At 60.3% G+C, this 24740-nt stretch overlaps 3 protein-coding genes across 6 annotated transcripts in view; 2 read left to right on the forward strand and 1 right to left on the reverse strand.

The window, feature by feature from the left end:
- The first annotated feature begins 1384 nt into the window (after positions 1–1384).
- WSB2 (WD repeat and SOCS box containing 2) lies at positions 1385–5557 on the forward strand. Of its 2 annotated transcripts, none has more exons than XM_066562334.1 (9): positions 1385–1463; positions 1558–1729; positions 2455–2690; positions 2863–2994; positions 3278–3378; positions 3553–3725; positions 4164–4277; positions 4643–4750; positions 4935–5557. In XM_066562334.1, the coding sequence occupies exons 1-9, from the start codon at positions 1448–1450 to the stop codon at positions 5095–5097; spliced, it is 1215 nt and encodes a 404-aa protein (XP_066418431.1). In that variant the 5' UTR covers positions 1385–1447; the 3' UTR covers positions 5098–5557. The 2 variants fall into 2 exon arrangements, with proteins under 2 accessions (XP_066418431.1, XP_066418430.1); XM_066562333.1 differs by having other exon boundaries at positions 1392–1463; positions 1555–1729.
- Positions 5558–5965: 408 nt separating this feature from the next.
- RFC5 (replication factor C subunit 5) lies at positions 5966–8468 on the reverse strand. Its single transcript, XM_066562335.1, has 11 exons — positions 8437–8468; positions 8269–8333; positions 8018–8154; positions 7741–7820; positions 7449–7522; positions 7155–7314; positions 6982–7063; positions 6773–6902; positions 6514–6591; positions 6376–6430; positions 5966–6238 (listed from the first exon to the last, which is right to left on the reverse strand). The coding sequence occupies exons 1-11, from the start codon at positions 8466–8468 to the stop codon at positions 6142–6144; spliced, it is 990 nt and encodes a 329-aa protein (XP_066418432.1). The 3' UTR covers positions 5966–6141.
- Positions 8469–14291: 5823 nt separating this feature from the next.
- KSR2 (kinase suppressor of ras 2) overlaps positions 14292–24740 on the forward strand; it is a 90082-nt gene continuing 79633 nt past the window's right edge. For all 3 annotated transcript variants that reach the window (XM_066561961.1, XM_066561964.1, XM_066561963.1), the window contains exons 1-3: positions 14292–14468; positions 21284–21424; positions 22490–22640. In XM_066561961.1, coding sequence (XP_066418058.1) covers positions 14292–14468; positions 21284–21424; positions 22490–22640 — 469 coding nt within the window. The remainder of the gene's footprint in view (positions 14469–21283; positions 21425–22489; positions 22641–24740) is intronic.

Below are 24740 nucleotides of genomic sequence, written 5' to 3' on the forward strand. Positions count from 1 at the left end.
CTCGGTCTGGACCCCAAAGTGCCAAAGTAGGGGGGGAATGGGTGAACACTGGACTTCGGTAGGAGGGGAGGAAGGAGGTGCATGGGACCCCCAAGGGACCTCCGGGTGACCCCAGCCCTCAGAGGGGACACCCTGAGCCAAACTGGGGGGACTCCTGCAGGTCTTGGGGTGTCTGTGGGTGCAGCATCCCGATCCCAGCGCTCCCTAAACCGGGGACCCTGAGCCAGAGAGAATGAGGGGCACTGAGGGGGAGCATCCCTGCCCTGGTGAGGCATAGCGGGGGCTTGGGGGGCTGCGGAGTTTGGGGTGCTGGCCAGCTGTGTCCTGCTGGCATTGCCAGGGTGGGCATCACCCAGGGGGTGCTGGAGGGGCTCAAAGGAGGGGTGCTGGCTCTTGGGGGGCTGATGATGGGGTGCTGGCTCTTGGGGGGCTGATGATGGGGTTCTGGTTCTTGGGGGGCTGATGTGGGGCACAGAGTGATGGGGGTGCTGCTAAAGGGGGGCTCAGTGAGATCCTTGGGGGCTGCTGGGGGTATGAATATGGGGGTGCTGATTTTTTGTGGGCTGCTGAATTGGGGGGCGTCATCCAACGGGTGCTGGGTCTTGGGGGTGTGACTGCCAGGGGGTGTCCCCATGTGGGTGTTGTGGCCTGGGGCTGTCACTGCCAGGGGGTGTCCCCATGTGGGTGTTGTGGCCTGGGGATGTCACTACCAGGGGGTGTCCCCGTGTGGGTGCTGGGTCCTGGGGGTGTCACTGGCGGAGGGGGTTCCCTGAGCGGTTGCTAAAGGAGGAAATGTCACTCGCTGGTGGGGACTGTCACTAGTGTGGGATGTCACCGGTGGGGGGTGTCACTGGTGAGGGGTGTCACTCTGTGGGTGCTGGGTCCCCGAGAGGGGGATCACTGCCCGGGGGGTGTCACCCTGTGGGTCCTGGGGGGCTGTCACTGCCAGAGGGTGTCCCCGTGTGGGTGTTGTGAGGCTGTCCCTGCTGGGAGGTGTCCCGGTGTGTGTCCCTGAGGGTGTCACTGCCAGGGGATGTCCCGGTGCCGGGTCTCTGAGGGTGTCACTGTCGGGAGGTGTCCCTGAGGTTGTCACTGCAGGGAGGTGTCCCGGTGTGTGTCCCTGAGGGTGTCCCTGCCGGGAGGTGTCCCGGTGTGTGTCCCTGAGGGTGTCCCTGCCGGGAGGTGTCCCGGTGCCGGGTCTCTGAGGGTGTCGCTGCCCCGGGCCCGGCGGGCGGGGTCCGGCCCGGTTCCCGCCGTTTCTCCCTCACGGAGGCCGTTCCAGGCCCTCTCCCGCCCTCTCCCGCCCCATGCCGCTCGCGGGGCGGTGCCGGTGGCGGCGGGGCCGGAGGAGGCGGCTCCAGGTCCCCTCCCCGCGCCGCTGCTTCCGCCGCCGCCGCCGCCCTGGGCCGGGCGGGCCCGGCGGGGCCGAGCGGGCGGCGGGGCCGCCATGAAGCCGAGCGGAGGTGAGCGGGAGCCGGGCGGGGACACGGGGGGCTGGGTCTGTGAGGGTGACGGGGCTTTGGGGGCTCTGGGGGTAACGGGGCTGTCCCGCAGCAGAGGAGCCGGTGCTGCTGGCGGAGCTGAAGCCGGGCCGGCCCCAGCGCTACGATTGGAAATCCAGCTGCGAGACCTGGAGCGTCGCCTTCTCCCCCGACGGGGCCTGGTTCGCCTGGTCCCAGGGACACTGCGTGGTCAAACTGATCCCGTGGCCCCTGGGGGAAGCCGAGCTGTGAGTGCAGAGTCATGGAATGGGTTGGGTTAAAAGGGACCCTAAAGCTCGTCCAGTCCCACCCCTGCCATGGGCAGGGACACCTCCCACCATCCCAGGGTGCTCCCAGCTCCATCCAGCCTGGCCTTGGGCACTGCCAGGGATCCAGGGGCAGCCCCAGCTGCTCTGGGCACCTGTGCCAGGGCCTGCCCACCCTGCCAGGGAACAATTCCTGATTCCCAAGATCCCATCCATCCCTGCCCTCTGGCAGTGGGAGCCATTCCCTGGGTCCTGTCCCTCCATCCCTTGTCCCCAGTCCCTCTGCAGCTCTCCTGGAGCCCCTTTAGGCCCTGCAAGGGGCTCTGAGGTGTCCCTGGAGCCTTCTCCTCTCCAGGTGAGCACCCCCAGCTCTCCCAGCCTGGCTGCAGAGCAGAGGGGCTCCAGCCCTCGGAGCATCTCCTCCTCTGGTCTCACTCCACAACATCCTGATGTTGGGAATTCCAGGGCTGGGCCAGCTCTGCAGGTGGTGTCTCACCTGAGTGGGGCAGAGGGGCAGAATCCCCCCTCCTTTCTTGCTGCCCATGTTGGGGGATCAGCCCAGGGTGTTTCAGCGGTGTCCTCCCAGTGCTGCTCTCCATCCATTCATTCCCCAAGCTTGGATTGATCCCAGGGGTTGCCCAGTGTGGGGTGAGGATGGGTGCAAGGAGCTGGGGGTGAACACTCCACCCATCCCTGCCTCCCTCCAGCGGCTGCAAAACCTCGGAGCGCAAGAGCCGGGGCAGCAAAGCGGAGACCTGGAGCCGTGGGGCAGCCAAGGAGAAGACTCTGGAGTGTGGGCAGATCGTGTGGGGCCTGGCCTTCAGTGCCTGGCCAGCAGCTGAGGATGGGGACACAGATCCTGCCTGTGCCGTGGGGCTTCCCTGCCTGGTCCTGGCCACCGGGCTCAACGATGGGCAGATCAAGGTGTGGGAGGTGCAGACAGGTGAGCAGCCCTCGCTGTCGTGGCTTCAGGCTGGCTGTCCCCTTGTTCCCCTGTGGAAGGAGATCCCATCTCCCCCCTTCCCCAATACCTGCCCTGTCCCAAGCAGGGCTGCATGAATGCTCTGCCTCATTCCCCGTGGATGGATGGCACTGAGCCTGGCTCCTCTCTGCAGGGCACCTCCTCTTCAGCCTCTTGGGACACCAGGATGTTGTCAGGGACCTGAGCTTCGCTCCCAATGGAAGCCCCATCCTCGTGTCGGCCTCGCGGGACAAGACCTTGCGTGTGTGGGACCTGAGCAGGAATGGTAGGAACATGCAGGGATATCCCTGTGCTGGGTCAGGGAAGGGGGAGAAACCCATCCTGGGAGGGAAGGTGGTGGGAAGGGACCTTAGGGGACAGTATTTGAGGCAGAAGGGCACAGCCATGTGACTGGGAGCAGAGTGTAACCTGGGAGATACAGGAGGGCATTGCCTTGGGATTTACCCAGGGAATCCCCAGCCCAATGTGAATTCCCACTGGGGAAAGGGAGGGAGAGCAGAGCCAAGGAGTCCTGTTCTCCTCTGGTGACACATTTCTGCTGTCCCCAGGGCGGCAGGTGCAGGTGCTGTCGGGCCACGTGCAATGGGTCTACTGCTGCTCCATCTCCCCAGACTGCAGCATGCTCTGCTCTGCTGCTGGTGAGAAGTCGGTGAGTCCTGCAGGATGGGAGCCATCCCTGTGCCTGCTGTGTCCCCAGAAACCCCCCTGGAGAAGGGCCAGGCCATGCTGCCCTGGCTCCTCAGGAGCTGGAAGATGGGAGCAGAGCCCATGTGCTTTAAACCTTGGGATGCTCCCAGCCTGATCCCCTGCCCAAATTCCACAGGCACTGCTGTGGAGCATGAGATCCTACACCCTCATCCGGAGGCTGGAGGGCCACCAGAGCAGCGTGGTGTCCTGTGACTTCTCCCCAGACTCTGCGCTCCTTGTCACCGCGTCCTACGACGCCTGTGTCATCATGTGGGACCCCTACACCGGGGAGCAGCTCAGGACACTGCGGTACAACCACCTGGGAGGGGACACAGCAATGCCAGGGAGGTTTTTAGGGCTGGATGTGGCTTTCCCTGCTGGATGGGCACAGCCACCATGTCTACATTGTGGTGTGGACCATGGGGACACTGTGGGACAGGACACAGCAATGCCAGGGAGGTTTTTAGGGCTGGATGTGGCTTTCCCTGCTGGATGGGCACAGCCACCATGTCTACATTGTGGTGTGGACCATGGGGACACTGTGGGACAGGACAGAGCAATGCCAGGGAGGTTTTTAGGGCTGGATGTGGCTTTCCCTTCTCGCTGGGCACAGCCATCATCACTCCTCTGCTTCCAGAGGCAGGATGGGGGTCTGGCTTGCCAAGTTTGGTGGCTCTGCCAGCCTCAGCTGGGGAAGGGACTGGTGGCAGCTCAGAGCTGATGCTGGAATGTTGTCCCCACCCACAGCCATGTCCCGTTGCACTCCATGCTGGACTCCAGCAGTGAAATCCACACCAGCTCCCTGCGCTCCGTCTGCTTCTCCCCTGAGGGGCTGTACCTGGCCACAGTGGCAGATGACAGGTGAGTGAACCCCTGTGGGGCCCCAGGAGGACACCAGAATGAACCAGGAGCTCAGGAGGTGGGGAATAAATGTTCCAGATCCCCACCAATTCCTGGAATCAGGGGAAAGGTCAGACCCACAGGAACACCATGGCTGGGCTGTGACAAGGGGTAGCAAGGCCATGGCCCTGTCACCCTGAGCTGAGGTCCATGTCCTCCTAGGTGCTGTGCCACCCTCAGCATGTCACTAGCTCAGCAGGGGACAGTCCTCCCAGGAACACTCCTATGGGAAGCAAATCCTTTTTTCTGTCTTTGGATCTGATCTGATCCCAGAGGCTTTATTTTGGCAGCAGGCACTGCACTGTGTCCTCTCCCTTTCTCCACAGGCTCCTGAGGATCTGGGCCTTGGAGCTGCGGTCTCCAGTGGCCTTTGCCCCCATGACCAATGGTCTGTGCTGCATGTACTTCCCACACGGAGGATTCATTGCCACAGGGTGAGTAAACAGGAGGAAGAGGGTGGAGAAACACAGGGTTCCTCCTTCCTCCTGCAGCTTAGTAAATTCTGGGCTTCCCTGGGCATAGTTTTCCTGGGCTGGGGAATGCATGCTCATTTGGGCACAGCTGGAATTCCTCGTGTCCCTCTGCCCTGAGCTCAGGGTTGTTTGGATCCCATTGCAGGACCAGGGATGGCCACGTTCAGTTCTGGACAGCCCCGAGGGTCCTCTCATCGCTCAAGCACTTGTGCCGCAAAGCCCTGCGCACCTTCCTCACAACCTACCAGGTGCTGGCGCTGCCCATTCCCAGGAAGCTGAAGGAATTCCTCACTTACAGGACTTTTTAAGGCAGCAGGGAGAGCAGAGGCACAGAGGTGAGCCCCGGGGCTCAGCCCGGGCCGGCGGCGCCGCAGGAACGCCGAGCCATGAGCCAGGAGCGTTGCTGCTCCGTGGTTTTGGGGCTGTGGAGGGCTTTTTTTGGTGTCATAATGCAAAAACCCAGCAAAATCCCATGTGGTGGCCCCGCAGGGGACATGGGTGGGACACAGGTCCCCCTGTCCCCTGCTGCCTGCTGGGTTGGGTCAGGTGCTTCTGCTTCTGAGTGCAATGGTGTGGGATGATGGTGGAACAGCTTGGGATCAGAGCTGTTGTCACCTGCACAAATATGGGGCTGAACCCCCCCCCAAAACACCCACCTGGGAATGTCCCTCCACTCTGCTGGAGCGTGGGCTCTGCTGCTCTCCCAGCGTGGGCAGGAGTGGGACAAGCCCGAGCAGGTCTCAATAAATAAAAATTGATTCCTCATGATTTCCCTCCTGGCTCGCTCAGGTGACCTGGGAGTGCCTGGCACCGCCCTGGCTGCCAGGGAGGGGTGGCAGAGGTGTCCATCTGTGGGAAGAGGTGGCTTCACCCCACCCCCTGCTCCCATTCCTCTGTTGTTTTCTCTCCGTGCTGGAGCATGGCACTCAATCAGCCAAATTCCCAGACATGCTGAGCATGCAGAAGTGTTTTGTTTGTCCCCATCCTCCAGCTTAGCTGGTGGCTGGAGCGACAGCACGTTCCCTTGTGTGCTGGCAGACTTTGTGGAGGGAATTCTCCTCCAGACATCACCAGGATGTTGTTTTTCCCTTGGGAACAGCTGAACACAGAAAGCTGGTGCACCCCTAACCCCCCATCTCCCTTCAGGAGGGAAAATCAAAGACGAGTGTGACCTGCTGGGCTTTGGAGGCACCTGTATTTTCCCATTGGGAATAATGCTACTTTTTAACAACCTTTTTACCCTGACTGTGCACTCAAGGCTTCTAAAAAGGATCTGGGAAGCTGCAGGATGCAGCTCCAGGCATGGGGCTGATGGTCCTTCCCAAATCCAGCAGCAGACCCTCCTGGCAGGATCAGGCTTCAGCCACCACCAGGTCCCTGGTGACCTGGAAGGCGGCGATGAGGGAGCTCAGCTGGATCTTCTCGCTGGTGCCAGCAGCCAGGCGGTACCTGGAGAGGGACCAAGGGCAGCACTGGGGGTTTCCACCACTGTGGGTGCCCCCCACAGCCATGGGCTGTGTGCCAGCAGTGCCCAGGAACCACCAGAAGCCACCCCAGGGTCCCCACAGTGGGGCAGTGACACTTACTCGATGTCTGCCAGCTTGATCAGCAGCTGGATGCGGATGGAGGGGGGGAAGTCAACTGTGGAGAGAAGGAAACACTCAGTGAAGTGCAGGGGGAGTTTGGCCTCTCCAGGATCATCTGGAGGCAGAGCCTTTCCCCACCTCTGTGCACAAAGAGATGGATCTCAGTGAGGATGTCCTGCAGGGCCAGGCCCTTCAGCGTCTTCAGCTCCATGATTTCTGGGATGAGAGCGAGTCAAGGCCTTGCTTCCAGGTGTTTCCCTGCCACATCCCACTCCTCATCTTTCCAGCAATCCCAAGAGCCTCCCCAGGGAGCAGCACCCACCCCAGAGGCCACAGAGATCCCTGGGAAGGAGCAGGATTTATCCCAGCTGGGAATGACCCCCGGGGTAGAGGATACTGCGGTAGGCAGTGGAAAAATCCTGGTTCAGCATCCAGTCGAGGATGTTGGCGATGTCAGACTTGAGGGGATGTCCTGTGCAGGTGTAAACATTCTCCTCTGTCACCTTCCCAAAAGCCATGGAGGTGCTCTGGGGAAGAGGAGGGAACAGGAAGGATGAAGAAGCCCCTCCAGCTCAGCTGGCCAGGGGCTGATGGCCACAGTCCCACCTGCAGGATATTGAGGGCCCTGCGCATGTCCCCGCTTGAGAGGGTCACCAGAGCCTTCATCCCATCCTCCGTCACGTCCACCCTGGAAAACAACACCCGTGGGAGTCCAGGCTGCTGCTGCTCCTCCCGGGCAGGGAATGGGGCAGAGGGCCCCTGGGGGGATCCCCACTCACCCCTCCTGCTGGATGACGTGCTGCAGCCGCGGCACCATCAGCTCCGGGGTCAGGGGCCCGAAGCGGAAGCGGGTGCAGCGGGACTGCAGGGCGGGAATGATCTTGGAGAGGTAGTTGCAGATGAGGCAGAACCGAGTGTTCTCTGTGAACTTCTCGATCACTGCAAAAAGGAGGGAGGGGAGGAGGGTCCTTGGCTGCTGTCTTGTCCTGATTCCCACCCTGTGAGGGCTGGATGAGGCCATGGCTGCCCACAGTGTGGGATTCCCATGGTGTGGGATTCCCAGTGCCCCTCACCTCTCCTCAGGGCGTTCTGAGCATCCTGGGTCATGGCATCAGCTTCATCCAGGATGACCAGCTTGAAGCCTTTCCTAGGAAAAGGAGGGGTTTGGTGCTGGAGAAGGGGGAGCTGGGATGTTTGTTCCCAGCCTGGCTCCTGGGAAGCCTTTCTTGCATCCTCACCCTCCCTGCTTGCTGGACACGTTCCCACCCACCCTGGGACTTCCCAAATCCCCTTCCCAATCCAAGTGCCAGGGCAGGAGGGTGCCAAAGAGATAGGAGCTTTGGGAAGCACAGACCCACCACGTACTTAAAGATGGTCCTGGTGCTGGCAAAGCTCAGGATGGGCCCTCGGACGATGTCAATGCCCCGGTCATCAGAGGCGTTGAGCTGGAAGGGAATGGTGTGGATCCACATCCCTGCATCCCATCCCATCCCATGGATCCCATCCCATGGATCCCATCCCATCCCATCCCATGGATCCCATCCCATGGATCCCATCCCATGGATCCCATGGATCCCATCCCATGGATCCCATCCCATCCCATCCCATGGATCCCATCCCATCCCACCGTGTTCCCGCTCACCTCCAGCACCATGGAGCCGAACTCCCGCTCCCGGTAGAGCTGCCGGGCACAGGCCAGGATGGTGGATGTCTTCCCGGTACCGGGCGGCCCATAGAGGAGCAGATGGGGGAGCCGGTCCTCGCTGATGAAGCGCTGCACTGCGGGATAACGGGATAACAATGGGATAACACCGGGATAACAGCGGGATAACGGAGCTGGGGGACAGCCGGGACCGGCGAGGGGGTCACCGCAGCGGGAGGAGGATTAACTACCGGTGCTGAGGATGTCCCCGTGAGACACCAGCTCGGACAGCGCCTGCGGACGGTACTTCTCCACCCTGCAGCGGGGAAGGAAAGGAGAGGGGAGTGAGCGCCGGGGCAGCTCCCGCCGCGTTACCCCGGTATCCCGGTGTCCCGGTATCCCCCCGCTCCCGGCCGTACCACGGCAGGTTCGCGCTGCCCGCCGGCGCCATGTTGGGAAGTCTCGCGAGAGCGCCGCCAAGCGCGCGAGAGCGCTGGGGCGGGGCCGGCCTGAGGGGACGGGCGGGTCCCGGCCGAGCGGGGAAATCCCGGCCCCTGCCAGAATTCCGGGACCCCGGGGATAACTGCGCTGGGAATGCCATCCCAGCCCTTCCCCACCCTGCCAGGGAACAATTCCTGATGCCCAATATCCCATCCATCCCTGCCCTCTGCAGTGGGAGCCATTCCCTGTGTCCTGTCCCTCCATCCCTTGTCCCCAGTCCCTCTCCAGTTCTCCTGGAGCCCCTTTAGGCCCTGGCAGGGGCTCTGAGGTGTCCCTGGAGCCTTCTCCTCTCCAGGTGAGCACCCCCAGCTCTTCTCCCAGCCTGGCTCCAGAGCAGAGGGATGGGTGGCCTGAGGACCACAGAGATTCCCACAGGACCACACAGTGCCACCCCTGCCGTGGCAGGGACACCTCCCACTGTCCCAGGCTGCTCCCAGCCCCAGTGTCCAGCCTGGCCTTGGGCACTGCCAGGGATCCAGGGGCAGCCACAGCTGCTCTGGGCACCCTGTGCCAGGGCCTGCCCACCCTGCCAGGGAACAATTCCTGATTCCCAAGATCCCATCCATCCCTGCCCTCTGGCAGTGGGAGCCATTCCCTGGGTCCTGTCCCTCCATCCCTTGTCCCCAGTCCCTCTGCAGCTCTCCTGGAGCCTCTTTAGGCCCTGCAAGGGGCTCTGAGGTGTCCCTGGAGCCTTCTCCTCTCCAGGTGAGCACCCCCAGCTCTCCCAGCCTGGCTCCAGCCCTTGGAGCATCTCTGGTGCCTCCTCTGGACTCTCCCCAGCAGCTCCAGGTCCCTCCTGTTCTTTGCCCCAGTGTTCCCATTGGGATCTGACCTGAGTGGAGAGGGAGAATTCCCCATTCTGCTGCCCCTGCCCATGGCAGGGCGTGGAACGAGGTGACCTTTTAGGTCCCTTCCAACCCAAGCCATTCCATGATTCTGTGCTTGTGGGAAGAGCACGGTGCTGGTGCTCACCAGCAATCCTGGGGAAATCACGGCAGCAGGAATTGCTGGATCAAGGTTTTGGGAAAGGACAGTGCCCCTGCCCCTGGAACACCGATGGGATGAGAGGGGCACCTTTAGGTGCAGGGACACCTGAGGAGAGGGGATCTGGCATCCTCCCAGTGTGACAGGAGCAGCAAACTCCAGAGGTGGCTGCCAGCACAAAACACCTTTATCCCTGTCCCTGCTGCTTCCCAGTGCCTCTGGAAAAGCCCTGGAGCCTCCTTTAGAGAAGTAGCTTAGAGGGGAGAATCAGCCCAGGCTGCTGGAGCGATGCTTCAGAAAGGAAAGCAGGCAGGAGTGAGAGGCACCGGTTGGGAAAACACAGCTGGAGTGAGGATGGGAGGCAATCCATTGGGAAGTAGAGGTACAGGGCAGGCAAAAAAAAAATCCCTAGAAAAATGCTATTACTGACAAGGGAAGTGAAAACATCAAGAGTTCCAGGCTGAATCCTATAAAAGGCCAAAAATCTGCTGGAGGGCAGCTGCTTTCCTGGGGTTTTTCCCCCTTTTTTTCCCTTGCAGCCCCATAAAGGAAAGCAGGAGCTGGAGGCTGAGGGCAGCAGCCTCAGCTGTCCCTCTGGGCATGTGACAGCCGTGACAGATGGCCCTTCCCTTCGGAGCCTCCAGGTCCTTCCCAGGCACCTGGGAACAGCCGGGAGCTGGGATTTTCCTGCACGTCCTGGATCCAGAGCTGCTGCTGTCCCCCTGGACCTGCCTTCTCCTGGGGCAGGCTCTTTTCCTCCTACATGGATTTTTCCAGGTGTTTCCCCATCATTAATAAATCCTGGGCTCCAGAGCAGGGAAAATCTTTGGGGTGTTGTTTAATGGGGTTCAACTGATGGGTGCATGCCCTTGGGATGGCTCTGATTTCCCTCCTGGCTGGAGATGAGGGGACAGAGGTGGTGGTGGGACAGGGAAGATGGGATAGAGGTGGTGGGGACAGAGCTGATGGGATGGAGATGATGGGACAGGGAAGATGGGACAGGCATGGTGGTGACAGTGTTGATGGGACAGGGATGATGGGACAGAGATGATGGGACAAAGGTGATGGGGACAGAGGTGATGGGGGACCGGAATGATGGTGATGGAGATGAGGAGACAGATGATGGGGCAGGCATGATGGTGACAGAGGTGGTGACAGGGTTGATGGAACAGGGATGATAGGACAGAGATGATGGTGACAGAAATGATGACAGAGGTGATGGGACAGAGGTGATGGGACAGGATGGTGGGGACTGAGATGATGATGAGATGGATGATGGTGACAGGGATGGTGGGGACAGGGATGATGGGGACAGGGATGATAGGACAGAGATGATGACAGAGGTGATGGGACAGAGGTGATGGTGACAGGGATGATGGTGACAGGGATGACGGTGACAGGGTTGAAGGGACAGAGATGATGGTGACAGGGATGATAGTGACAGGGATGATGGGGACAGGGATGATAGGACAGAGATGATAGGACAGAGATGATGACAGAGGTGATGGTGACAGGGATGATGGGACAGAGGTGATGGGACAGAGGTGATGGTGACAGGGATGATGGTGACACAGTTGAAGGGACAGAGATGATGGTGACAGGGATGACAGGACAGAGGTGATGGGACAGAGATGCTCTTCCACAGAGGATTAAACAGGTGCTCCTTGAGAGCTGAAATCCCAGGGATGCCCCCACCCCATGTGGAGCTGAAGAGGTTCTTTGCCATATTAATAACCAGGAAATCCCAATGCTGAACCCAAAGGCTCCTGTGGAGCAGCTCACCCCGAGCTGGAGCAATGAACCCTCATTGATGTGGGGGGATTTGGGGGGAATTTGGTGGGAAACCCCTGGTGTGGTGCAGTGGTGTTGGTTTGCCAGGGTGGAGTGGCCATGCCAGGGCATTCCCTCTCCCTTCCCAGCAGGATGCCGTGCCTGGAAGAGCACCTTTGGCACTGAGGGAACATTAACCCAGTTTGGAGACTCTGAGTCACTCCAAACTCTTTTCTCATGGAGAAAGCCCAGAGAAGTCAATTAAAATATTACCAGATATTTTTATATGGACTGATTGTGCCATTCCCACTGCCTGGAATGTTCATCCATCTCTCAGACCATGGCCAGCTCCAAGCATGGGAGCTATCCCACAGGCTGCTGTAGGGATTTTTGGGAAGGATGAGGTTTGGTGAACATCCAAAATCCCTGCAGCTGCAGGCTTTTGGGATGGGTGCTTTTATCCCAGTGGAGTCTCCCTGCTTGCAATTTATTTCATATTTCCCTTCCCTTCCCTTCCCTTCCCTTCCCTTCCCTTCCCTTCCCTTCCCTTCCCTTCCCTTCCCTTCCCTTCCCTTCCCTTCCCTTCCCTTCCCTTCCCTTCCCTTCCCTTCCCTTCCCTTCCCTTCCCTTCCCTTCCCTTCCCTTCCCTTCCCTTCCCTTCCCTTCCCTTCCCTTCCCTTCCCTTCCCTTCCCTTCCCTTCCCTTCCCTTCCCTTCCCTTCCCTGGCAGTATTTGATGTCATAGCCAGCCTTGGGGACAGGACAGAAAAGGGACATCCCAGCTTGGAGATGAGCCTGGAAATTAAAAGTCCTGATTTAAAAATTTAAAAAGAAAGGCAAAAATCAGCAGATTTCCAGCTTTTTTAGCCACATTCCAACTCGGAGGGACTCGACCACTGTGAGCCATTGGGAATTTGGCTTTGTGCTCCCCAGAGCTGGGAGGGGCTGGGACAGGGATGCCAGCTGGGAATGAAGTCACACATCCAGAGGCAGGGAGGTCACAGCTCTGAGGACGCTGTGCCTGGAGCAGGTGAAGGCTCTGGGAGCATCATCCTGGCTCTGTCTCTCCGGAATAATTCCCGAGTGTTGGCCAGGCTTGGCCTCCATTGCCCCAGAGCAGGAATCCCCAGTGCCCCAGACCCTCCAATGCCCCCTCCAGTGCCCCAGATCCCCCACATCTTCCCATTTCCCCAGAGCCCCCCATTTCCATCCTCCATCTCTGCCCCAGCCCCCACAATGCCCCATTTTCCCCCATTACCTCAGGTCCCCCACATTCCCCAGCCCCCATTATAATCCCAATGCCCCCACCCCCATTTCCAGCCCCCCCCTCATTTCCCCAGCCCCCCAATGTCCAAGCCCCCCCTTCCTCATTTACTCCCCATTACCCCAGAGCCCCCAATTATCCCAGACCCCCATTTCCATCCCCCCCCATTATCCCAGACCCCCATTTCCATCCCCCCCATTATCCCAGACCCCCATTTCCAGCCCCCCCCATTGCTCCAGACCCCCATTTCCATCCCCCCCATTATCCCAGACCCCCATTTCCATCCCCCCCATTATCCCAGACCTCCATCTCCATCCCCCCCATTATCCCAGACCCCCATTTCCAGCCCCCCCCCATTATCCCAGACCCCCATTTCACCACCACCCCCCCCCCATCCTCCCTGCCCTCTTCCCCCCTGGTGCTCCCCTCCTGTCCCATTCCTGGGGTCAGAGGGACTGGGATGAGCATGTATGGGGGGATGGGGATGTGAAGGAGATGGGGGGGTTGGATGGGGGAGGGGGATGGGATGGGAATGGGGGAATTCTTATGAGGATGGGGAGGAGTGGGGACGGGGGATGGGGATGGAAGGATGGTGATGAGGATAGAGAGATATGGGGGTTTGGGGCATGGGGTGGGTGGGGATAGGGATGGGTGGAGTTGAGAATGGGGGTGCTGATGAGGATGAGGAGATGTGGGGATAGTGGGAAAGTGCTGGGGCTGGGGGCTGCGAGGGAGCTGGGGGTGATGAGGATGGGGTGACGATGAAGATGGAAAGGTGATGGGGGTGATGGTGTTGGGGGTGATGAGGATGGGGGTGTTGATAAAGTAGGGGGGTGTTGATGAGGATGGGGGTGTGGGCAAGGTGGGGAGGTGATGATGAGGATGGGGAGGTGTGGGGTATGAGGGTGATAGAGGCGGGGGTGATGAGGCTGGAGGGATGTTGATAAGGTTGAGGGGTGTGTTGATGACGATGGGGGTGTTGATAAGGTATGGGGGTGTTGATGAGGATGGGGGTGTGGGCAAGGGGAGGATGAGGATATGGGAAGGTGATGGGATGGGGGTGATGATAAGGTTGGGGGGATGTTGATTTGGGGGGGTAGTTATGAAGATGGGGAGGTGTGGGTGTGATGGGGCTGGGGGTGATGATAACGTTGGGGGGATATTGATGGAGGGGGGCTGATGATGAGGATGGGGAGGTGTGGGTGTGGGGGTGTGGGGGTGATGATAAGGTTGGGGGGATGTTGATGAGGAGGGGGATGATGATGAGGATGGGGAGGTGTTGGGGTGATGTGACCGGGGGTGCTGAGGGATGTTGATAAGCTTGGGGGGATGTGTTGATGACGATGGGGGTGTTGATAAGGTTGGGGGGGTTGCTGAGGATGATGCGGGGGTGCTGCTGAGGATGCCGATGTGTGTGTGGCTGTGGGGGCGGTGCGGATGCCGCGGCGCTGCCGGGCCCGGGGGTGCCGGGCCGGGGGTGTGCGGGGGTTCCCGCGCGGAGCGGCGCGCAGCGAGCGCGGCCCCGCGGAGCCGGAGCGCGCCGCCCCCGCCCCCGCCCCGCCGCGCCCGGGGGGGGGGTAGCGGCGGCGGCGCCGCGCTGACGGCTCGGTGGGCACCGCGATGCTGCGGGCCGCGGCCGAGCGGGGCTGAGCGGCGGCGGGGGCCGGCGAGCGGAGCCGAGCGAACGGGGGGGCCGCGGCGGCGGCGGGCGGAGGGGAGGGCGGGCGGGCGGGCGGGGGGGGGGGGGCGGCGAGCGATGGATGAGGACAACATGACGAGGAGCGAGGAGCAGGAGCTGAGTCTGCAGAAGGCGCTGCAGCAGTGCGAGCTGGTCCAGAACATGATCGACATCAGCATCTCCAACCTGGAGGGGCTCCGCACCAAGTGCGCCGCCTCCAACGACCTCACGCAGAAGGAGATCCGCACCCTGGAGGTACGGGCCCGCCGACCCCCCCCAACATCAACAGCCCCCCATCAGTCTCCCCCCCACCCCCCCCGGGCCGCGGCGGGTTCCCCCGCGGCGCTGCGGTGCGCTCGAGTGAGGCTGCGCGCTCTGCAGGTGGCCCCGAGGTGGGTCCGGGACCCCCGAACCCTGCTGCCGGCACCCACCGGGGCCGCCTGGCCACGGCCGCAGCCCCCCGGTATCCTCCCCGTATCCCCCCGGTATCCCCCGGTATCCCCCGGCATCCCTCGGCCCGGCCGCGTTCCTCCCCCGGCTTCCACCGCCCGGCAGGCGGCATCTCCCGGCCCACCTGCACCCATCTCCCGGCCCACCTGCACCCATCTCCCGGCCCACCTGCATCCCCTCCCCCTTCCTGCATCCCCCGGCCTGGCCTCATCCCTTCCTCCCGGCTCCTGCTCCAGCTGGGCTGCATCCCTTCCACCGGGCTGCATCCCATCGGCCCACCTGCACCCCTGCTGCCTGCCTCCATCCCCCCAGCCTGCCTGCATCCCTTTCCCTGGACTGCATCCCTTCGGCCCACCTGCATTCCTTGTGGCAGGCTGCATCCCACGGGCCTGGCTGCATCCCTTCCAGCAGGCAGCATCCCCTCAGCCCACCTGCATCCCCTGGGCCTGGCTGAATCCCCTTCCTTGATCTGCATCCCCTCAGCCCACCTGAATCCCTTCCAGCAGGCTCCAGATGTCCCAGCTGGCTGCATCCCCCTGGCCCAGCTGCATCCCCCTGGCCCAGGTGCATCCCCCTGGCCCACCTGCATCCCTCCCTCCAGGCAGCAGCCCCCAGCCCAGCTGCCTTCTCCCCTCCCCACCCCTGCCTCCCAGGGGATGAGGCTCCTTTTGGAGAGTCCTGAGCCCTCACTGAGGTGAATTTGTAGTTCAGCAGGAGGCCGGTGAGCTGGGAGGGGCAGGGAACAGCCAGGGATTCCCAGGGCTGAGTGGGATCCCTGCAGCTGGCACAGAGCAGGAGGAGCGAGGCCGTGACCCTGGGGAGACGCCAGCGGGGCTGTGCTGCTGCTGTGGGGGCGGCTGGCACCGAGCTGGGGCTGTGGCTGGGGGGGTTTCAGAGCCTGATCCCTCTCAGGCCTTTCAGCTGCTCCTGCAACCCCTCTGTGGGGCAGCTCGTGGCTCTGGACAGGACTGGAGCACCCTGTCCTGCTGCTTCTGCTCCCCAAGTGCTGTGGGAACAACTGGGGCATCACCACATCACTGCTGTCTGTGCCACTCATGGGGAGACCCCAGGTTTGGGGTGCAGCTCCCTGCTCTGCCTCCCAGCTTAGGCTCATTCCCACTCCCATCCTGCTGTCACCTTGATCCCAGCCCTGCTTCATCCCAACTTTGTGTGAGGGACTGGGAGCTGTTTGTGCTGGAGCAACCTCAGGAGAGGGATAACAGTGGTTTTGGGGTGTGCTGGAGACTTTTTGGGATGCAGGCAGGCTCCAAATCCCCAGGAGAACCTGCCAGGAGGTGCAGGACTCCAGGAGCTCATCCCACATGGAGTGAGTGGCCTTGTTGAGGTCAGCACTGAGGATTCCCTGTCTGTGTCCCATGGACATGGAAGGGAGCAGGGGAGTGTGGTGGAGTCATCGTGGTGGGATGCACCTTCCCAGCATCCCAGTGCCACTGGGACAGCCAAACTGGGGCTGGATGAAGGGTTTGGAGGTTTTTGGGGAATGCCATCCTGGTGAGATGCTCCTTCCCAGCATCCCAGTGGTACTGGGGCAGCCAAACTGGAGCTGGATGAAGGGTTTGGAGGTTTTTGGGGGATGCCATCCTGGTGAGATGCTCCTTCCCAGCATCCCAGTGCCACTGGGGCTGGATGAAGGGTCTGGAGGTTTTTTTGTGGGATGTTATCCTACAATACTCAAAGGGAAGCACCTCTCCAGCCCCTATGGATCACTCAGTGCCAGCCACAGGGAGCCCTGGCACTGCCATCCCTAAAACACCCCCGAACCGAGAGCTTGGGATGTTCCAGCCAAGGACATCCCTGCTGACACCCTCTGGTTGTTTTTCACCTCAAACCCAGGGTGATTCCCACAAGGGGAGTGAATCCAGGGCCACATTCCCGATGCCAGCCCTGGGCTGGCTCCTGGCGTTGTCCTGGGTTGCCACCAGCGTCAGCAGGAGCTCAGCTTGGCCCTGAGTCCCCAAGTCCCTGAGTCTCTGTGTCCCTGAGTCCCTGCTGCCACCACCACGTCCCAAGGACGTGGCACAGACTCCGAGGCCTCGCTCGGTGCCTCTTCCCTTCCCATCTGGTGGCAGCAGAGCCGGGCTGGGCAGTGCCATGCAAAGGGAGGGGTGACCTGGGATGTGGCACTGGAGACAGTGCCCAGCCTTTGTGTCAGCATGAACCTGGAATAAAATGGGAGAATCCATGGGGTTTTGGATTAATCTTTTAATGGGTTAATCTTCATAGGCTAAACATTGATTTTGATGGATTAACAGAAGTTTTTCCCTTCTTTTTTTTTGTTTTAAGCCACCTTAAGTTAGGCTGAACTCCCATCCTCCTGCATCCTGCTGTGCAGTGTTTTTGGAATGGGTACCAGTGGCAATCCTTGGAGCTGGGAGACTTTTTGGGTCTTCTTTATGCCTTGGGACAGGTTCCAGTGGGAACCAAGGCAGCAGCTGGGATAAAACCTCTGGAGTGGGAATCGAGACTGGTTTCCTTCCTATGGGGCAGCATCCAGAAGGAGCTGAGTGTTTATTCTCCCTCAGACCTGCCTGGACTGTGGGGTTTTATCCGTGTCCAAGTGTGGCACTTGAGTTTATGGCTCTAAATTTGGGGTTGGGGTGTAAATATGGATAGGGGGTGCTGTGTTTGGTGGAGTTTGGGGTGTAAATATGGATAGGGGGTGCTGTGTTTGGTGGAGTTTGGGGTGTAAATATGGATAGGGGGTGCTGTGTTTGGTGGAGTTTGGGAACAGCAGAAGGAAAATTTGCTTGGAGCTGGGCAATATTCCCAACTGTTCCACAGCACTGTTCTGTCTGTGGGGTTAAACCCCATCCCAGTGCCAAAATGAGGGTCAGAGCTCCCAGGAACTGGTGGATGGCTCCAGGATCAACACTTCCCTCTCCCTGGGCTGCCCTGCTCCTGCCAGGAACAGGGAACTCTCCCAGGATACTTTTGGCTGTTGTGTGGTGAGGATGGGAAGAGGCTCTGAGGAAAGAGCTGTGGCCATTCCCAAACCTCCACAGGCTCTGGAGATGCTGTTCCAGCACTGGGATTGGCCCAGAGCAGCTGGGGCTGCCCCTGGATCCCTGGCCAAGGCCGGGTTGGATGGGGCTTGGAGCAACCTGGGATAGTGGAAGGTGTCCCTGCCCATGGAGTGGAACTGGATGAGCTTTAAGCTCCTTCCAACCCAAACCATTCCATGATTTTGTGATTTTCACTGCCTGAACGTGTGGATTCTCTGCTATCTCATACCATGGGGGAGCACAGTGCACTTTTCCCAGAGCTGGATCCTCCCTGGATGCTGGATAGAGACATTTTGGCTCCTGTATTCCCAGCAAAATCCCCAGGGACCATTTAGCATCTCCTGAAATAAAGGATGAGCAGAGGCAGAAACATCTCACAAGCCCAACAGGACCTTGGGAGAGCCCCTGAGAGAGAAAATGGAACTGTGGCAAGGAATTCCCCAGCCCCAGGCTGCTCCAGGTGCCTCTGGAATAACGAGCCCCTTGGAGGGAGCTGCTCTGGTTGTGTTTCTTGTCATGGAAAAGGATTTTTAGGGGTGCAGAAGAAGTGAAATGAGAGGTGGAATGAAGGATGTGCTGATCCAGCTGGGGTGGGATGGGATGGGATGGGATGGGATGGGATGGGCATTCCCCACGGCTGCCAGATGAATGAATGAACTTCCCCCTCCTGGATTTTCCAGCGCCTGTCCCGGTCTCCAGGCAGGGCTGGTGCTGTCTCCAGCCCGGCTGACGTCAAGGATCCCATTCCAGGGGGGAACAGCCGCCCTTTGGCTCCTTGGAGACCGGCTCGGAACCTGCCGGGGCCGGGGGCAGCGGCCGCTCGCGGCCGTGCTGCCTTTGGGATGAGCCCAGGGAAATTCCCGCTCGGGGAATTGGGAAATCCGGCTCCAGCCCTGGGTGATCCCGGCCCCTCTCCTGGCCGGGGTCACCCGAGGTCCCGTGGAGTGACATGGAGCGGGGACATCGCTTCTCCGCCCCCGGGGCGGCAGGGACGCTGTTTCCAAGGAGCTGCGGGGTTCCAGGAGCTGCTGGATGGGAATCCTGATGGTTTCACTCCTTCAGCCCAGAGCACCGCTCCCGCCTTTCCCCCGGGCAGGGCTGCGGCAGGGAAAGGCGCTGGGAAGGTGGGAAAACAACCCCAGCTCCACAGGAAAATGCAGCATCCGCAGCTGGACCAGCAGCAAATTCCACCAGCAGGAAGGGAGGGATCCGCGGGATTCCCGCCCCTCTCCTTGTGCCCCCTGCCCGCTTCCAGGCAGGGAAACTGAGGCACGGAGGAGGCTGTGCCACAGCAGGAACGCGGCATTTCCCAAATTTGCTCCGTGCCGGGATGAGCGGGAGGCAGAGCAGCTCCGCAGGGAATTCCCTCCCCTTTCCATCCCCATCAAACACTGAGAGCCTCTGGATTTTACAGAGGCGTTTTTGGGCTTCTTTTTCCTTGGCTGGAGCAAATCCATGGAGCAGAGCACCTGGGGGTCCCAGCGGGGTCCCCTTTTGGGTTAAAAATGACCCCTCCTGTCACTCAAGGGCTCCGTGGGAGTGACTTTCCCCGACCTGGAAATTAAATTTCCTCCATTCCCCCCACTCCTTCCCCATTCCCAGCTCACCTCTGCATGATGGCTGTGGGGGCTGCCCTGTCCCCAGCCCCATTCCCACCCCAGAACCCTGATTTTGGCACTGGTGACGCTCAGAAATCACCTTTATTCCCTTTGGGATCCCACCTGGAGAGGCTGAATGGAGAACAGGCTGGGGCAGGATGTGGATTTTTTAGGAATTTCTTTTCCTGGTGTTTTGTGTCCATGCAAGGGCATTTTTTGGGAGACAGGAGCCGCCTCTGGGTGTGTTCAAAGTGCCTGGGACTGCTTCAGCTCCAAAAGCCTGGAGCGTGTTTGGGGTGTGAGATCCGGGCTGATCCTCAAACCTTTGATTGTCTGTTTTGGGAATGTTTTTCCTTAAAAATCAGCCCTGGAAGTGGGGCAGGGTTCTGCAGAGCTGAAGGCTCCCTGCAGCCCCTCAGATCCAGCTTTGCCTCATTTTTGGGGGTTAATTTTCAGGAATTAATCTCTGGTAGCCAGGCTGAGGATAGGGAGAAGCTGCCAGGGGGTGACAACCCTGGCAGGGCCCTCACCCACCTGGGGGTGATTTTCGGGGTGGTCACAACCTCTGATTAATTCCTGAAAATCAAAAATTTGCCCCAAAAATGAGGCAAAGCCGGACTTGGGGGGCTGCAGGGAGCCCTCAGCTCTGCAGAACCCTGCCCCACTTCCAGGGCTGACTTTTAAGGAAAAACATTCCCAAAACAGACAATCAAAGGTTTAAGGATCAGCCCGGATCTCACACCCCAAACACGCTCCAGGCTTTTGGAGCTGAAGCAGCCCCAGGCACTTTGAACACACCCAGAGGCGGCTCCTGTCTCCCAAAAAATGCCCTTGCATGGACACAAAACACCAGGAAAAGAAATTCCTAAAAAATCCACATCCTGCCCCAGCCTGTTCTCCATTCAGCCTCTCCAGGTGGGATCCCAAAGGGAATAAAGGTGATTTCTGAGCGTCACCAGTGCCAAAATCAGGGTTCTGGGGTGGGAATGGGGCTGGGGACAGGGCAGCCCCCACAGCCATCATGCAGAGGTGAGCTGGGAATGGGGAAGGAGTGGGGGGAATGGAGGAAATTTAATTTCCAGGAAAGGGCAGGGAAAGATGGGAAAGCTCCCAAATCCCACCAGGGGGTTCTCCCCTCACCCCTGTACCCCAAAGCAGCCCATATTCCACCCGGCTGTTTTTGGGGTGTGCAGGAGCAGAGGCACAGCACCATCTAGTGCTGCAGGCAACGGGGAATCACCCAGCTGGAAAAGCAGGAGCAGGAAATCCCAGCAGCTTCCCAGCCCTGCTCTGAATTCCCAGGAAAGGAGGGCAGCTTCATTTTGGGAGCTGGGCTGTGGCTGGGAACAGCTCCAGCCTCGGGGTGGGAGGATTTGGGGGATTTTGGGGGGTGATCCGAGCAGGGATGGGGCTGCAAAGGAGCAGAGAGGGGGGATGGCTCTGGAGAGAGGAAGATTTGGTTGGTGAGGGGGAATGAGGAGAAAATGCCACATGCCAGCCTTGGGATGTGATGCTGTGGCTGCTCCCCTTGTAGGGTTTTTGTGGGGGGTAAAAGAGGGGAGTGTGGCTTTTGAAGGATGTTTGGGGTGTTCTTGGCATCAAACCTGGATGTAAGAGAGGAGTCTGTGTCCTTTAGGGCTCTCTTGGCCCTGAGGCTGGGAGTAGAAATGGGAAGTGTCCTGTGGGTGGCTGGGCAGCACTGGGATGGGGCAGCATTTGTGGGAAAAGTGGTGCCAGTGCCCCCTGTCCCCCCCACACCCCACAGGAGGTGCCAAGGGCTGCCCACCCCCTGAATGAGACCCCAGCACTGGCCTGGGGATGAAGGAGCTGATAAAGGGATTTTTTAAGGGGGAAATTCCCTCTTGGACACCAAACCTCGATGCTCTTGAGTGTTGCCCTTGGCTGCAGGAGTGTTTTGGGGCCTTGGGATGAGGCAGAGTGAGAGCTGAGCCCCGGGTGCCAGTGGGGGATCCCATGAGGGTTTCCCCTTCTTTTCCAGAGCAAACTGGTGAAGTATTTCAGCCGGCAGCTGTCCTGCAAGAGGAAGGTGGCCCTGCAGGAGCGCAATGCCAAACTGGAGGGCTTCCCCCAGCTCCTGCACTGGTTCCGCATCGTCGACATCCGCAAGGAGGTGATGGAGGTAAGGGCTGGCCAAGGGAAAAGAGAGGGAGCCTTTCCTTTCCTTTCCTTTCCTTTCCTTTCCTTTCCTTTCCTTTCCTTTCCTTTCCTTTCCTTTCCTTTCCTTTCCTTTCCTTTCCTTTCCTTTCCTTTCCTTTCCTTTCCTTTCCTTTCCTTTCCTTTCCTTTCCTTTCCTTTCCTTTTCCTTTCCTTTCCTTTCCTTTCCTTTCCTTTCCTTTCCTTTCCTTTCCTTTCCTTTCCTTTCCTTTCCTTTCCTTTCCTTTCCTTTCCTTTCCTTTCCTTTCCTTTCCTTTCCTTTCCTTTCCTTTCCCTTCCCTTCCCTTCCCTTCCCTTCCCTTCCCTTCCCTTCCCTTCCCTTCCCTTCCCTTCCCTTCCCTTCCCTTCCCTTCCCTTCCCTTCCCTTCCCTTCCTTCCCTTCCCTTCCCTTCCCTTCCCTTCCCTTCCCTTCCCTTCCCTTCCCTTCCCTTCCTTCCCTTCCCTTCCCTTCCCTTCCCTTCCCTTCCCTTCCCTTCCCTTCCCTTCCCTTCCCTTCCCTTCCTTCCCTTCCCTTCCCTTCCCTTCCTTCCCTTCCCTTCCCTTCCTTCCCTTCCCTTTCCCCCTTTTTCCCTTTCCCCCTTTTCCCTTTAAGGACACCCCATTGCTGTCCCCAGTGCGTGTCACACAGACCCCTCTGCACTGGGGACGTTCCCCATGTCCCCATCAGTGTCCTCCTGCCACATCCTGGGCTCCTGCAGGTGCAGTGAGAGGGTGGCACCCAAAGGCAATCCCACCTCCAGGGAAAAGGGAATTCTGGAGTGAAGCTCAGGTGCTGCATGTTCCCACTTAGGGATGGATTTTTCTGGTGCTCCCAGAGGCTGAGCTGGGTTTGGATTTACCTAAAACTGTAAAAAACTGGGGATAAAACCTCAGTTCCTCCAGGTTTTCTTGGAGATTCAGGTGGGAAATGGAGGGCTTTGGGTCCATGGCCTGAAGAGAATGGATTGTCCCTGGTGTTCCCCGAGGTGCAGAGGATGCTCCAGGGGGGTTTTGCTCCTCCTCCCTCATTCCTGCCCCATTCCTCCCTCAGGAGATTGCCCCAGGGCAGCTCAGCCTGGAGGATCTGCTGGACATGACCGATGACCAGGTCTGTGCCACCGTGGAGAAGTTTGGGGCCAACAGTGAGGAGTGTGCCCGGCTGAACGCGTCCCTGTCCTGTCTCCGCAGCGTCCACAAGTCTGGTGAGTGTCCCCTGTCCCCCCAGCCTGCCCGGGCTGGGTGCCACCATCCTGCTCTGATGGCACCAGGAGTGTGGCTTCAATGCAGGCAGAGCTGCTGCACCCCTGGGGCTGGCTGGGAATCATTTCCTGCAGGGAACATCTGGGAGCTGTGCTGGGAAAAGGATTTGGGGCTGCTGGTGGGTGAGAGCTGGGACCCCAAACCCCCCCTGCCCTGGGCTGAGCCCCCAGCAGGGGCAGCAGGAAAGGAGGGAAAGGAGAGGGGGATTCTGCCCCTCTGCCCTGCTCAGGTGAGACCCCACCTGCAGAGCTGGCCCTGGGCATGGCATTCCCAGCATCAGGAGGGATTGTCCCTGGTGATAATCCACTCCAGGAGCTGCTGGAGTGAGCCCAGAGGAGGCCATGGAGATGCCCCAAGGGCTGGAGCCAGGCTGGGAGAGCTGGGGGTGCTCACCTGGAGAGGAGAAGGCTCCAGGGACACCTCAGAGCCCCTTGCAGGACCTAAAGGGGCTCCAGGAGAGCTGCAGAGGGACTGGGGACAAGGGATGGAGGGACAGGAGCCAGGGAATGGCTCCCACTGCCAGAGGGCAGGGATGGATGGGATATTGGGCATCAGGAATTGTTCCCTGGCAGGGTGGGCAGGCCCTGGCACAGGGTGCCCAGAGCAGCTGTGGCTGCCCCTGGATCCCTGGCAGTGCCCAAGGCCAGGCTGGACATTGGGGCTGGGAGCAGCCTGGGACAGTGGGAGGTGTCCCTGCCACGGCAGGGGTGGCACTGGATGAGGGCCCCTCCAAATCCAGCCCATTCCATGATTTACAGGGTCCCCTGACCTCCCTTGCCTGCAGTAGCTCAGTCAGGAGCCTCAGGGGAAAGCTCAGGGCAGCTCCAGCATCGCCTCCGGCTGGCTCGGAGCGGAGCCCCCATTCCCAGACCCCTTCCCAGGGAATGCCCAGCCCCGCCCGCCCTTCACCGGCGCTGGATGCGCAGCTCCCGGCGCTGGATGCGCGGTTCCCGGTGCTGGGCGGTGCGGGCGGCGTTGCTGCTCCCCGGGCGGTGGCAGCAGAGCTCCGCTCTTCAGTCGCTGCCGGAGCCGCTCCGGCTGCAGCCGCGCCGGTACCGGGGGCAGAGCGGGGCCGAGGCTCGGGAGATGCGGCCTGGGCTGGGCAGGGTCCGGCTGTGCTGGCACCGGGTCCCATCCGAGCCCTGATGGGTCACAACAGAACCTTTTGGGTTGGAAAAGATCCTTTAGGAGCGAGTCCAGCCAATCCGCAGCACCGCCAAGGCCAGCACTGCCCCATGTCCCCAAGTGCCACATCCACACGGCCTTTACATCCTTCAGGGATGGGACTCCAGCACTGCCCTGGGCAGCAGTGCCAGTGCCTGACCACCCTTTCCAGGATGAATTTCCCCAAAATCCACCCTGCCCTGCCCTGGCCCAGCCTGAGGCCGTTCCCTCTGCTCCTGTCCCTGTTCCCTGGGAGCACAGCCCGACCCCCCCGGCTGTCCCCTCCTGGCAGGAGCTGTGCAGAGCCACAAGGGCCCCCTGAGGCTCCTTTGCTCCAGGCTGAGCCCCTGCCCAGCTCCCTCAGCCTCTCCTGGGGCTCCAGCCCCTTCCCAGCTCCGTTCCCTGGCCTGGCCATGCTCCAGCCCCTCTGGCACAGCCCATCCCCATGGATGGCAGCACAGAACGGTGCTGTGGTGCCAGCTCAGGAAGGCCACTGCCAGCACAGGGGGTGACTCTGGGGTAGCAGCAAACCCCCGTGATTTGGGGACCCCAGACCCCCATGATTTGGGGACCCCAGACCCCTCTGCCTGGCTCCTGTCCCCTCTGGATGGGCTCCTCCAACGCAGCTGCACCCCAGAGTTTGGGAGGCTGGGAATGAGCCCTGCTGGGCATTGCAGGTGTGGGGCAGCCCTTGGGGACAGCAGGGGACATGGTTTCAAGGAGGGGTAGCTTTGGGGGCCCAGCAGTGTCCCCAGAGCACGGAATGTCCCAGAGAGGGATTCCAGCTCCAGCCTGGAGAGACTTTGGCCTCATCCACCAGTTCTGGTTGTTGGATCCTCCCCCACGTGGCACAGAGTGGCAGTGCCACCCTGTGCTGG

This window comes from Molothrus aeneus, chromosome 18, assembly GCF_037042795.1.
Source record: "Molothrus aeneus isolate 106 chromosome 18, BPBGC_Maene_1.0, whole genome shotgun sequence".
In the NCBI taxonomy this organism is placed as follows: domain Eukaryota; kingdom Metazoa; phylum Chordata; class Aves; order Passeriformes; family Icteridae; genus Molothrus; species Molothrus aeneus.